Source organism: Pseudoliparis swirei, chromosome 19 (assembly GCF_029220125.1).
Source record: "Pseudoliparis swirei isolate HS2019 ecotype Mariana Trench chromosome 19, NWPU_hadal_v1, whole genome shotgun sequence".
Classification (NCBI taxonomy): domain Eukaryota; kingdom Metazoa; phylum Chordata; class Actinopteri; order Perciformes; family Liparidae; genus Pseudoliparis; species Pseudoliparis swirei.
The window spans coordinates 21323533-21338071 of record NC_079406.1 but is presented as its reverse complement, the minus strand read 5'-3'; the positions used below and the strand labels follow the sequence as shown (position 1 = coordinate 21338071).

General features: G+C 44.7%; 2 protein-coding genes across 3 annotated transcripts; one reads left to right on the top strand and one right to left on the bottom strand.

Moving 5' to 3' along the window:
* Window positions 1-640: 640 nt before the first annotated feature.
* Window positions 641-3761, bottom strand: shisa3 (shisa family member 3). Its single transcript, XM_056440004.1, has 2 exons — window positions 3489-3761; window positions 641-1769 (listed from the first exon to the last, which is right to left on the bottom strand). Exons 1-2 carry the CDS (start codon window positions 3757-3759, stop codon window positions 1198-1200), a joined length of 843 nt encoding a protein of 280 aa, XP_056295979.1. The 5' UTR covers window positions 3760-3761; the 3' UTR covers window positions 641-1197.
* A 1747-nt stretch (window positions 3762-5508) lies between these two features.
* On the top strand, window positions 5509-14228 carry LOC130210016 (BEN domain-containing protein 4). Of its 2 annotated transcripts, XM_056440003.1 has the most exons (7): window positions 5509-5584; window positions 5658-6187; window positions 8726-9307; window positions 10529-10620; window positions 10772-10798; window positions 11067-11307; window positions 12398-14228. In XM_056440003.1, exons 2-7 carry the CDS (start codon window positions 5728-5730, stop codon window positions 12628-12630), a joined length of 1635 nt encoding a protein of 544 aa, XP_056295978.1. In that variant the 5' UTR covers window positions 5509-5584; window positions 5658-5727; the 3' UTR covers window positions 12631-14228. The 2 variants fall into 2 exon arrangements, with proteins under 2 accessions (XP_056295978.1, XP_056295977.1); XM_056440002.1 differs by lacking the exons at window positions 5509-5584; window positions 10772-10798 and having other exon boundaries at window positions 5716-6187.
* Window positions 14229-14539: the final 311 nt, after the last annotated feature.

Genomic DNA, 14539 nt, shown 5'->3' with positions numbered 1-14539 from the left:
AGATTTGGACCCAGAAAAAAGGCGAGAATAAAGTAAAAGCCTTCGGCGTACGCAGTAATAATCTGGCCTCTAACTTTCTAAAGAAACTGGAAATGTATTTTGAGGCCTGGCTAAGACTTGAAAGATTACACCTATTCGAAAGATTTATGAAATGTCAGCAAGACATTTTTATTTTTGTATTAGCAGAGTGTGGAATGTGATGTAAGTCCGAGTCGACGGCCGTGAGTATAAACGAGCCCCGGAGAAGTTCTGAGTGTAATCTGTCAAGTGGCTTGTATTTAGTATTCTGTGATGGAGCGAACCGTCGGCAGCGTTCATGAGACGCTGATCGTCTAATTCAGTCAGATAACCGGAGAACAGAAACGTCTTTGTGGAGGTTTCTGCTCTACCTGTTGGTGCAACCTAACCCTCTATTTCTGGGGTGAGTTGTTTTTAACACTGGCCATGCCATGCTCATTGAACACCGACAATGACAGATCTCAGCGCCGCATTCCTGCTGTGAAGTCTGCCGCAAGAACGAGCGACAGGTAGAGCTGCTGTGCACGCCCGACCGCTCCGGTTTCCTCTTTCCGTCTGAGTGGCGGCTTCGCTCAGAGCACACAAATGTACGTCGACAGACATCACATCAGTGCGCCGAAAGTACGGAGAGGCAACATTTTATTCGCTGTAAATTAGGGAATCGATATGACAACCCTGCTCCGGGCACACTGGATGTGCAACATCTTTATGACAGGCCACATTTCTTTCAAATTATACTTCTCCCCTCTGTCAGGTCCATGCGATTGTCAAAAAACTCTTATTTCCCTGGTGTCCAACATCTGGTTCTCAAAGAGTAATAATGTTCAGAGTGACGTGTTGGTGCCATTTGCCCGTGCAGCATTTCAGTTTTCAGAGGAAGGTATTATGAGCCGTCACCTTGAATAACAGCCCGTATAAAAATACAAAGTGAGGACTGCTGACAATTTACGATAAAAGTGCACGAGATCCAACACTGCTGCCGCCTCGGACAGGTCTGCTGACTTGTGATGTGTCCTGTGACGCAGAAGGGGGGAAACGCCTCGGGCCGTGCAGCTCTGTCCCCGGTCCTCCTGCCCAAACACCACCAGCCGTATTGCGGTGTTGTGTGTTTGCCGGCTCACGTCCAACCACCTATAGATAAAGCTTGTAATCCCTCCGTTCCCCCTCCTCGGTGCCGTGTCAGCTCTGTCCGAAGTCGGCGAAGCCCTTGGCCGCTGAGAAGGCTTCTGGCTGCAGGGGGAAGAAGTACTGCTGCGGCAGCAGGAAGCCCTGAGAGGGCTGGTGGAGCTGCAGCTGGGTGTGGGTGGAGGGCAGCTGGTGCTGCATGCCTCCCGACATGGGCGCTGGTGGGGACGTGTAGGGGGGTGGCGGAGGCGGAGGCAGAGTCTGAGGGGTCTGAGTTGGGGTGGAAGCCGACACGGAGACGGTGGCCGACACCAGGCAGCCGTGCTGCTGCTGCTGCTGCTGCCCCCCGAGAGAATACCTCCGCATGGAGCTGCCTCCTCCGGCCGAGCTGGAGCTGGTGGTGGCCGTGCTGGACTGTCGCGACGGGGCCCGGAGGCTCGGCGGAGCGGAGGTGAGGATCATGGGGATGGTTTCGCCCTGGTAGCTACGCAGGGAGAAGCGAATGGGCTGCTGGGTCGGCTGCTTGGGCCGCAGGCAGGTGCAGCAGTAGACGGCCACCAGAGAGCCGACCACGACGAAGGCCACGAAGATGCTGCCCACCATTAGGAAGGGCACGTAGATGGGCTCTGAGGAGGGAGGAGACACAGGCAGGTTAGGATCAATAGTGAGGAATCACCTGGTCAGGTTATTAATATATATCTACGTGAGAAAACATCGACCCTAGCTAGTGTTCTGATTTACTATTTTCATTGTCCTGGAGACCAACAATTATTAATTTAACTTAAATCAAAGATATTCTATATTATTTCTTACATCTCACTTTAAATACACTATTAAATATTTACAAGCATTGTATAAACATTTAGTAAATGTGTTATGACTTGTTTTATCTGATTACCACTGTTTTACTATATTGTCATTCATGATGTTTATACAGCAGTCACCACTTATGAGCTCACAGGAGGGGGTTTAGTGGGACATAAATACATTATTAAACGCCTGTATCTGCTTACAACTACATCATTAGAAAACATAAATGTTTATGTTGCGCTTATAAATCCTAAATAGAGTTGTTAAAGTTAAGTTTGACCCTGAACTACAGCCTACACTCTAGTCTCCACAGTGACTAACATTTTAAAAGTGAACATTATTTAATCAAGTTAATTCTATAAAGTCCTTTTAGTATTATTAACAAAACCTCAAGGAAACATTCCTGCTGGAAAATACAAACAACTCAGGTTACACTCTGTGAAGCCATTTGCACTTTGGGAGAAAATCAGCTAATGTTTATTTATTTTGATAGTAAGAAATTAGGAATTTGTGAGCACACAGTCCATTCAGTTAAGGCCCCGTAGTTTATCAGTTTGGGGGAATTTAAAGACAACTCTGAAAAGACCGTTGAGGGTAAAAGCGGCCTTTTATTTAAGATTGCACAACTCACAGAGGGTTAATGTAACACTCTGAGCCCATTGAAGGGCTAAGAAGTTAAAGATAAGATGTTGCCGGCTCATTCAGTAGTGATTACTTTGGTTGGCAAATCCAAAGTCAAAGTGATTTTTTGCTTTTGTTTGGCAACACAATAATCCGGCTTGTGTGAGAAAGGTTTGAATACATTCCTGCATTCTGATCCAGTTTATCTTTTGTTTTGTGCTTATTTATGCTGAAAGATTTGTAAAGAATTAGTTTGAAGACCATATGTTGAGTGACTGAGAGGCTGCATCACACCTGATATAATCTGTAGTGAGTTCAGGTCAAATGAAGCAGCGGGAGCTGAGATTAGAAGGTGCTGGAAACTGGACACTTGGCTCAAAACACAGTAACTGGACATGTACAAGGTTGCAGAAGTAAAAACGTTCAGTCTTGTGAAACGGACCACATTCTTATAAGAAAGGTGTCTTTACTATTTATTTTACAATTCGACACAATTTAACATTGTTGTCCCAAACCGACATGTGTTGGTCTCTTGTTTGAGTGGATAAACCAAACATTTAGCAAAGCGTTAAATGTCTCATGATGTCACATGACAGCAGTCTGTCTCATGGTGGTTGGACACAAAGTGTTCTGGGGCTCTGAAACATGCATTAAGTTATTGTTTATATGAATGTTGTTCAGCTGACCTCTGTGACACCATCAACATGTGCATGCATCGTAATGCCTTTGTGTAGTTTATTTCTATAACACGTTGGTAAATGTAATCGATTCCAGCCTGACATTATGTTTACACACATCTGAATTAAACTGTGAGCTCATCCCAGAAGTGTTTCTGAACGCAACACTCTGGGGAAAGCCTGTAACTGTTATGTACGTGCTATTCACGGCCGTAAATTTCAAGCCAATCGACTTACGCGCTGCGAACTCGGTGTTGTCCACCTCCCTGTCGTTGGTGCAGCCGCCCTGGTCCAGCCGCGCGTCCGCGGCGGCGCAGCAGTAGCGCAGCGAGCACGAGCCGCAGCACACGGTGGCGTCCATGGTGTCAAAGTCCTCCGGACACTGGAAACCATCGTGATAATTCCCATTAGCGTCCAGCCAGCCGTGGCAGTACTCCCCCTGTGCGTCCGATATCCGCAGATTCCAGGTCAGATATCCCAGCAGCAGGCAGTTCAGCAGGCACACCATCCCGGCGAGCCGCGGGGGGTTCACGCGCCCTGCGGGCTTCAGCCGCCGGCCACCGAGTGCGTCGGTCCGGGTTAGAGACTCCTCATTGAGATGAGTTCACTGGAAGAGAAACGCGGCGATCCGGGGATGTGAACTTATGTCACCGTCATCTTTCCACCAACCAAACCGTTGTGAGCCAAACGTTCCCAAATTGCAATGTGAGCAAATCCCTTGAACGCACCTTCTCTCGAAGACCCTTTAAGAGTCCTCATCCAGCTGCTGCTCTCTGCTCTGCGTGGGGCTGCTGGTCCTGAGGACGTTTGTTGACGTCGGTTTAGAAGTTGTGCGCCCACCTCGCTGGAGAGTTGCTGCTTTTGTGACTCTGGCGGTGCACGCGCGCACGTAACTCCCATTAACCCAACGTGCGCGTTCGTGTGGAGGTAGTGGGAACAGCAGTGCCGACGACCATGAAGGTGCCCAAATAACACGTAAACATGGTCGTACGACCTTATTGCACGAGAGAGGCAGAGGCACAGAAATAAGAGCTGCATGCAGTTTGTATTAATCATCATTTTGACATTTAAAAACCGAACCAAGTAAATGTATTTAATGTAAAGACATGAATCACAACCGAGAGGAAACCTTTAAAGTGAGACAATACTCTGTTGTGAATGATGTGAGTTTAGACACCAGAGAGATTACTCTGAAACTGACTTTGGGTCAGTTTGGTCACCGTTGCTGTTGCCACCCAACGTGTTAACCCCATTTCTTCTTAGTATTTAAAATGTGTATTCTTTTATTTATGGGGTGTGTTTATAATACTTGTCCAGGCACTTGTTGAGGCCACTTCATCCTGATGCGCAAAAACTAGCAAAGGCTCACTTTAATTAAAAGATATTAATAGATTGACAACGACGAAACTTCAGGAAGTTAAAACTTGTGCAAAATAATTTAATTTAAATACCACATCCAGATACTCCATATGCTCTATTGTGAAAATATTACTATTTGATAATTTTTTGATAATAACAATTTAAAGTCCCTCTTAATAATGTATTCTGATTATTCCTTTACATAGACCTATACATATTTCATAATAGCAATACAGACATGTAGTTACAATATTGATTAAACGCAGAAGCACAAACCGACCTGTCAGACCAGTTGAAAATGATAGTAAAACATTCATGTTAATTAGCAGCAGGTCTTTTTATTCATTTCCATGTATGTGTGTGTGTGTAATCTACTGATGTGGCGCCCTCGTGTGTTGCTGCAAACTTTTAGGCCTGCAGGCTGTCGGACAGATGCGACGCTAAAAATATTTTAAACACGAGGTCCATTCTGATTTGAATAACAGCGGTCTTATTCATTATTAAAAAATAAACAAGAAAAACGTAAATACGGATCCCAAGAATAAAAATATAAACAAATAAAATGTTGTATTTTTTTTAATTATTAATATTATTATTATATATGTTGTGTAATATATTTGTAGTTGTATTTTGAAAAACAAACGCACACAAAACGTAGGAATGCTCATTATATGTGATTCGGTGGTTTCAAGTCGTCTGGGTGTGGATGGCCTTTTCTTCCGTTGCGCTCATGTCGCTCTGCTCATGCTCTGAGTCTCAGGAGCAAAATGGCCTCTGCCTTTTCATTTGAAGGATTTCGTTCTGCGTTTTTTTTCATCTCCAGATTATACAAATGCCATAGCGGCCCGTTGTTCTCTGTGTGGATGGGGGCTACAAAGGAGGCAGGCGGCCGCGCACAAGTCCCGCCTGTATTTCCCTCTGGGGGAGTCTCAGTGTCGGCGCTCCCGACTGGGGATTGGAGCGGCGGCTTGTCAGTGAGTGAGCCCACCCTTCACACGGTGCGCGCGAGGGAAACCGAGCCAGACAGTGACGGATCTCATCCTCCAGCCTGTCACGTCAGCACGCCACGGTACCGACCCCGCAGCCCCATCCTCCGCGCTGTGACACCTGGCTCGGGATGGAGGGAGCGATGCAGCCCGCGGACGGAGGGCCCTGCGCCCCGAAGATGTGCCGACAACACCGGGGTCCGTACAGCACCCTGAAACCCTTCCAGAGCAAGCGCTCGGCGGGCAAGTCGCGCGCTGACAGGTCCGCTGTGGTCGAGCTGCCTCTGTTTGGCGACGGACATCACTTCACTTTCCATCCCGAGCAGCCTCATCGTTTCCAGCCCCATCACCACCATCACCAGCAGCAGCAGCAGCGCCACCAAACCAGCGTCGCTGTCAGCAGCAGCAGTCAGCAGCATCACCACCCGACTCCCCAGCAGCAGCAGGATCCTTTCCCCTGTGAGAACAGGCCCAGCAGCAGGGTCCCGACATCCACCTCGGCGGCGGCGGCGGCTCCATCTCCTGGTACCCAGCAGCGGCGCGGAGCGGAGCCCAGACTTTCCCCAGACTGCACCTACAGCATCAGCTCAGGTGGGTTTCAAACTTGTTGTGAGTGATGACAGTGCCTCCCGGGCATGTGTGGAGGTCTGCTCCATCTCTTAAAGCTACTTTAAGTCATTTGGATTTGGGATGGGGAGACTTTTCCGAGCTACATGTCTTTAGAGTTCCAGTTTCTGGTGTATATTTAGAGTTTTCGCTGCCCAGATGTCTGATTTTAAAGCATAATTCGATGAAGTTGAATATAACACAAACAATAATGTCATTAAGGGCGAACATCTCCTTTGTTCACATGAGCGTCATGTTTTTGTTCTCGTTTCTTCCTGTTTTTTTCTTCCTGTCAGCAGTGATTGATTTGCTGCTGTAATGAGAGCAGTCATGATTGAATCTCCAGTGTGCATGTGCTAAAAATGACTGTGCGTGTGTGCATGTGTGTATGCACGTGTGTGAGTGTGTGCGTGCATGAAGGGCCCTCACAATCTGGTTGAAACACATTGTTCTGTGCTAATTTTTCTCCTCAGCTGCGGTTCATTAGTGAGGCATGCAGTCTCAGGAATAAATGTATTCCCCGTGTGGAGGGCGGGTCCATTGGAAGCAACGTTGAGATGAAAGCGATGAACCTAATCCTAGTTACGAAATTAAACATGAAATCTCCTCCTTCCAATCAGATACTAATCTCTTTATCATCGCTGGAAGCAAAGGCTCAATTTGCTGCTGGTTATTGTGGCTTTACAGAAAATCCAGTGTTCAGTCCGAGATCAGGGTTCACTGTATTAAGTCACCATGTGAGAATTGGCCAATGTGTGCGTGAAGTATATGTTTGATCTAAAATTAGGCATCTTTAACCCACTTCAATCTGTGAGTGAGTTGAAAAACAGATTCTCTGCAAGTATGAAGCCCAGATCTCAGTCACGATGACCCATTGTTTGCATCCCTTCTGGCATACACATGGCCCAGATTTCACTTATGAAATAAACACACCAAACCATATATTTCCCTGCTCATATTACACAAAATGCAGCATCCATTCCCGGCTAAACTACTCATGTATTCTGACTGATGATGAAACATCAAAGTGCTCTCTCTCTGCACGATGGACCTAACATCCCTCTCATGGCTGAAGAGAAAATAACAAAACCACGATGCCCTTCTCAAGAAGAGAGGCGGTTGGAGAGACCTGGACTGGGCGATCAGTTCGGCACACAATAACACAAATTGCATTGAAAAGCCGATCCCAAAGAGTTGTGATTAAAATAAATGGGGCTCATAAATTTGCCTCTGCCGAGCGTGTTGTTTTTAATGAAATTTTATGAGGCTCTCGGCTCACACTGCCACAGAACTGGTGAGAGGAGAGAGTAGGGTGGCGACTGGGGTGGGGGGTGCAGGGTTGGGGGGGTGCAGGGTGAAGGCGAATGATATCGGATACATCTCGACGGGTAAACAGAGACAGCACGCATATTAATAAATGCGACACATCTGCGCCAGGCTGATAGATACGTCTGAGCGAGTGGCAACGCAGCAGTGGCAGCCGAGAACTCATTTTCCGTGTGTGTGTGTGTGTGTGTGTGAGGACACTGGACTCCTAATCATTACATGGAGGTATGTGTGAGATCATCTCATTGAGACGTGCCCAGACTACCAGGGAACACTGGGGCTCGTTTCTGGACAATAGCTCCGTGCTGATTTCCTTTGCTCGGCTGGGTTTGGTCGCAGCAGATACTGTGACTTCAGAGTTTATTGACATCTGAATAAATCAGCATAATCAAGCTGACATTTCTATGAGCAGAGGGGCCGACTGTATGTGCACAAATGTGCCACAAAGAGAGAGAAAAGGGAGGCGGAAAAGAACCAGAAGCAGAGAAAGACAGAACACAGAATCAGTGACTCTGTGTCCATGTCTGCTGCTGTCCTGTTGCAAACACACTCGTAGTCCATAAAGTACTTCACTTATTGAGGTACTGAGGTACACGTTGTGAAACTACTGCACGTTCTTGACAGCTGAATTTATTGGATCTTTCCAGATTTAGATTTCTGCATATCTGGTTGGATTCCCATATTTCACAGATGTCTTGTTAGTAAAGAAACATTTCTCTTCTCAACTTTTAACATTGCAAGATGAAACATTCAAAGGTGTTCATAGCCCAAGGAAGTCAGATTATCCAGTATTTCACAATAAAAGCAAATATTTGAAATCAGTCCAAAATAGGACGGTATATTTGTGAAGTAACTATCTTCACCTAAACCCCAGTAAAATGTTGCTCACGTGTAATATTCTCACAGATGCCGAATGATAGCAAAGAAAAGGTCCATTTAGTAGCGGTTCTGGAGTGTTTGCCTTCATCACATGGTCTTCATCAGCAGATTGAGTTTGTTGATTGTCATGGAACGCTCGGCTTTGACTTCTTGCCCACTTGACTGGAAAGTTTGTTCTTCGGTGATGAGGCAAACTCGGTCTGCAGTGAGATTGTTTCCGTGACCCTCACTCGGAACCATCCGTCTGAACACAACAGACTCGGTGGTTGTAGAGCGATGGTCGACCTCTGACCTCTTGATTTTTCTTCTGTGCCGTAGAGAATCGTCTCATCCTGGATGCCTTCGCCCAGCAGTGCAGTCGAGTCCTCAGCCTCCTCAACAACGGTCGTCTCCTGGAGCCATCCTCCTCCTCCTCCTCCTCCACCTTCACGTCCAACATCAAGCTGGAAGGCGGGCCGGGGGAGGTACAGGGTCTTCGCTGCTCCTCGCTGCTTAAGTCCAAACCTGAAGAGAGCTCCTCCACCACGGACCCAGAAGGGGAGGCCCAGCAAAGCCATATGAACCAACAACAGACCTCTGCCGTCCTCCGCATCTTCACGGACTCCCTCCAGAACTATCTGCTCTCAGAGCCTCCGCAGCATCCGGCTGCCGGTCTGGACGATGAGAAGTGTCCGGCGGCGGGGCCCGGCTCAGGGGCGTCTCCTCCGAGACACAACCTGGGCGGCTGGGGCTCGCCCACTCCGTCAGAGTCGTACGGCCACCCGTCGTCCACGCTGCCCGAGGAGGAAGAGGAGGAGGAGGAGGAGAGCTGCTGCCCGCGCTGCTTGGAGTTGGAGCAGGAGGTGCTGTCTCTGCAGCAGGAGAACGAAGAGCTCCGCAACAAGCTGGAGAATGTCCCAGGTGCAGTCATGAAAGCTGGGACTTCAAAGGCTTTGAGTCTATTCGTTGGGATGGGTCAGAGGTCCAGAGATACATATTGGTGATAAACTAAAGGAAAGGTTTCACAGAGACGAACTCTGTTCTTCTAAAAGATCCTCGTGTCAGGGCCGATTTTGTGATTTAGGAGCTTATGGGTTCCCCGTTGTACCTTGTTTTGACTCTCTGTGTAAATGTTGGTATTGGTAGAGGTAGCACTCAGATATTGTATTTAAGTAAAATACCAAACTGTTAATAGAGTCCTGCTGGACAGTTTAATCCAGGGATGGAGACTTCAGACGTGACTTGAGGCTGAATGGAAAAAGCTGAGGAACTTGACATGTTGACCTCTGAATATTTTTTTTAATGCAGCATTGTTTTCAATTTCTATTTTGGGGCATTCATGGTGAAAACATCATGAATAATTAATAAGATAACGAGCCGTCTCCATGACCTGATGCACACTTTCAGTTCCACCCGCAAAAAAAGAAGTCTTGAGTTCATATTAGACATGTTTAGCTTTTATTATGAAGATATGTTGTCTTGAGACAAAAGTAATTTTTATATTGATAGGCCGGAAAAAGTAGCGAAAGACTTGAGACATGACTGATTTTTAAACAGTTCTGGTTTAATCTATAATAATACAATATATTTCAGTATCGACCAAAGTGGTCGATCAACGTCACCGACCCGAGTCACACGACTCAAATTATGAAAACATTTAACTATCAAAACAGCGAATTGATTATGTGTAGATCGATTAATCAACTAATTGTCTAATTTCTACAAAAAGATTATTTTATTGAATCTGTCACCTCTGTATAAATCAGTCAAAATAGTTTGATGTGAAAATATTCTCAGAATGTATTTTTCCTGCACCTATTATTCATACTACTGCATCCATCAATGCCACAGCTTTGTTCTTTATCATCTCCCTGACTTGAGTGTTTGTGTGTCATCTTTTTCACAAAGCCACGTGTTCTCACCCTTTAAATGCATCGCAGAGTTTTAATAGCATCTATTTTTATTCAGATTCTTGCTCTCCCCAAAGCATTCTGAGCTCCCCAGTGTCAGCATAACCTAATTTGCACTAAAACGGCTAAATGTATTTGCACATTTCTGGATTATTGTCGATAAATTAATCACCAGATGGGTCATCATTTTGAGGATGTGTTTTTAACTCTGCTCACACATGTTTTCATGCAGTTCCCTCTCAAAACACCCTTGACTACTTCAAAACTGTTCTGGAGTTTCACAACCAGCTGATCCAACCGATGCCGGAGGAGCAGCTCACCGAGGTGAGGATTCACGCTGCCGTACTCGCAGCTATTTAAAGAAGGTGTGATCAGTAGCACATGTTCAGCTGTAAAAGGTTAGATCACATCCATCCCAAGTAAGTCACTTCATTGCATGAACATGTTATAATTAAAGAAAACTCTGTCTCTGCAGGAAGAAGAACGGCAAACAATCTTTGAGGTCTGTGTTTTTAATTCATCAAATGTGTTGTTTTTATGACCATAAAGAATAAAAACGTCAGTGTATATTTGTAAATGTTTTGGTCTGTCAAAACAGGGCAAATTAGTTAAATTGATAGATGATGATGTGCATCCTAAAAGAAGGTTAAAGGTCCATTTGGAAGTCGACAAAACTTTAGAAAATGTCGTAAAATCTGGAATAAAAGTCAAATCACCAGGTGAGTTAAACCTCCTTCTGACGATAACATCTATCCTCCTCTTCCCTGCAGGGCAGCAAACAGCTGCTGGAGAACTATCCTCTCTTCATCTCGAACAAGCAGTGGGACGAAGCCGTCAACTCCTCCAAGAAAGACGGCAGGCGGCTGCTGCGCTACCTGATTCGCTTCGTCTTCACCACAGACGAGCTCAAGTTCTCCTGCGGTTTGGGCAAAAGGAAGCGCTCGGTCCACTCAGGAGATCCAGGCCTGGAGAGGCGGCCGCTCAACCCCGTCAAAGTCAGCTGCCTCAGAGGTACGCGACTTGGGGAAAAAAGTCTGTCGAGTTCGACGACTGTTCGCATTACGCTTCAGTCGGCTCAATTCAAGTGATGCATTAGTATTCAAACGCTGGGAATTGAAACACTCGTCGGGCTCTCGCAGTTGTCCGACGGCCAGAAGCTCTGGCAAATGTCTGCTTATAAAACGTGAGCATTGTTTGAATGATGCGGTGCCATGCTTTCTAGGGTACTGAATCTTTTACAGCCCATGTTTCAGATTTTAAAAGCAGCAGTGGCTATCAAGTGAGATCATTATGGGTTCATAACTATATGAGGTGAGGGTTCACAAGCAAATATGAGTTTCTTTTGGCTCACATGGATATGATTTAACTTATTGTTAGTGGTCCCTATTATTCAACTTCTGACAATCAGGTTCAACTCATTTCCAAAATAAAGTGTCTAACCATTTGTTATTTCATTCTGCCACTTGGGGGGGGGGGGGGGGCAGCAGCATAAACAAACAGAGTCCCTTTTTAAGTTTATAAGTTTAAATTGTTTGCAAAACAGTTGCTTGAGTAAGCATCCAGCAGTCACAGATACACATGATGATTTATTCAGAGTTGTTAGTGTCCCCCCGAGGAATGTTAGTCTAACATTCACTCCTCTTTTAGCTCTGTTTTTGTTCTCCACCACCTCCAGAGTTAAATATATGTCTCTCTTTCTGTGTCTGTCTGCTGTTTGGTACTTGTCTGGTTTTATAGCTTTTTCTCTGAGCAGAGCGAGTGAACCAGAACAGTAAAGTTGAGGGCCAGACAGCTCAACAATAAGCTGAAACTCACGATAGAGCACATTGAAAAAGAGCAGCTGCAGATTCAAGAGAAGTTACACGATATCACTGGTCTGTGTAAAATAGAAGAATCTGAATTATCTTTAATGTGAATTTCACCTGATTTTACTCAATTCACACGGTCATGAATTGTTTACAGAAAAGGTCAAAAGTGTTAGGACAGTGTTGTTTTCCATTCCAAATGTAAAACATCAAACAATTCGGTTGAAAAGTGGGACAAGTGAAGGTTTGCGTTCACATTTCTTAAATCTTGTTTTGATTGAAACTCTTCTTGCCAGAGTTCATCCGGATGCACTGTGCCTCAAACCCAGACTGGTGGATGCCGTCAGAGGAGCAGATCAACAAGGTGTTCAGCGACGCCGTCGGTCACGCCCGTCAGGGCCGAGCGGTCGGTACGTTCCTGGGCAGCAGCGGCAGCAGCACCAGCAGCCTCTACATGGACGGCTTCGATGGACATCTGTCCCACGACGAGCTGTATCTGAAAGGCTGCCAGAACGGCCTGTCGGACTGAATCGGACGAGGAATCAGAGACAAATGCCGGAAATGTAGCTGTTCAACAACTTATCCCAAAACGCCGACCTTAACCTGACACTTTACAGAGTGAAGAACACATTCCAGATGACGTTTATCGTTTCGAATATAACTGCAGTTTCTTTGAATAGCTCGTCGCTCTTTTGCCATTTTGTTTTTCGTCAACATTTTCATCTCACGGTCTCTTCAATTTCTTTTTCAATTTGAGTCTTCCAGTAGCTACTTTTTCGATGGTTTGATGTTTTGAGCAGTTTCTTTTGTGTGTTTGTTTTTGGGATGCTTTAAGGTAATTAGGAATCTATTTGTGTTAATGTGACCCATTAGAGACGTGTCATATCCATCACTGCCCTTCATCACATCAAAGAAAGTAGTATGTCATATTTTTCCACCAAATTCTGCGTCATTGGCGAAGCACCTTTTTAATTGCAACCCTTCAACAGGAGTGCCTTTGAGAAAGTCGTGTTTTGTTAGCTGTAGTCTTGCACTTTGCATCCCAATTTGTTTTTCTTTATTATACTATCAATTCTGATGTGCATTAAAAGTCTCTGCAATGAGCTTAAATTCAGCTTCCCTTGGGTTGAGAAAGGTTTTGGTCAGGGCGAATGTCAGGATATATCATATTGCAAAACAGTCTTATAGCTCAATATAATTACTCACATCTGCATAGGTCACGAGAGGCCTCCTATATTATTTTGAAATGCTGTATATGTCAGTGGTATAACACTGATGAAGGTGTGCTCATGATTAAAATGCAGATTTGCAGAAGAAAAAAACACTGATAAAGTAGAAGGTTTATATGTAATGCTAATCTCTGCACTTTCTTTGCTCCATCAGATTATTTTATTCATCCTGACGCAAAAAAGTCTTCAACTGCAAAGTAGATTAATGCATTCTACATCTGTGTCATCGGTGAGAAGACGTTTTGATTCTGGATGAATGACTGTTGCCATATAATATTGCCTTAAACTTGATTCAAGCCCTCCACAGAACAACGTGTTGATGCTTTGTGTGTCTTCACAATGTGGGTCATCACTGTCTTCCTGACAGAATAATCACTTCTGAATAATTATCCGTTGACCCAAGTGGAAGAAAAATCGAGCACTTCTTTCTTATTTGCACTTTTACGCGTCTCATTGTGGCTGAAGCTGCCCGACACTGAGAAGTCCTTTAGAATTTAACAACTTGTGTTCCTTGACTTTGTATTTATTATATTCGGTACTCGATCACTTCACTTCATGACACCGTTTTCTACGTTTTGAATGTATACCAGATTTATTAGGTCAGTTTGCCACGTCGACAGTGCTGTGTAAATGTGTAATATAAAGTACAGTAACGTGTGAGGTGTTCTTGAAATACCATGTCTCTCGCTTAAAAAGCAGGAAAGTGCCACAGAAACCTTAAACAGTTGGATTCTGTTGTTGTGTTGCTGTTCTGAATGTGAGTTTTTATTTGTATATTTACTCCCTCAAAGTGGCTTTTAACAACACTGTGAAACATCTGTGGGATTTTTACAAATCTAATAGCTTCTGTTGTTTTTTATTTATAATAAATAAAACGAGCACTGAAGCTGAAAGCTTACATTGAGGATGATCCAACTATCTGCTGTTCTAATTATATGCAAACTTGTCAAAAATGTATTTATTCAAGACATTTTATTCTTAAATATATAAAAACGATCAGTAGTATCGTTGTAGTTTTAATTTACACTGCAGTTGTATGTATGTGTCATTTAGGAGCATCACAATTGCGATACATTGGATAGTTAAATTATATTTGTAATCACTTTAAGTTTGAATTATTGTAAATATGGCTGTAATACTGTGCCAGTTTTCGATTTTGTTTATTTTGTATAGCCCAAAGTAACGAATTACCAATTTGCCTCAAAGGGC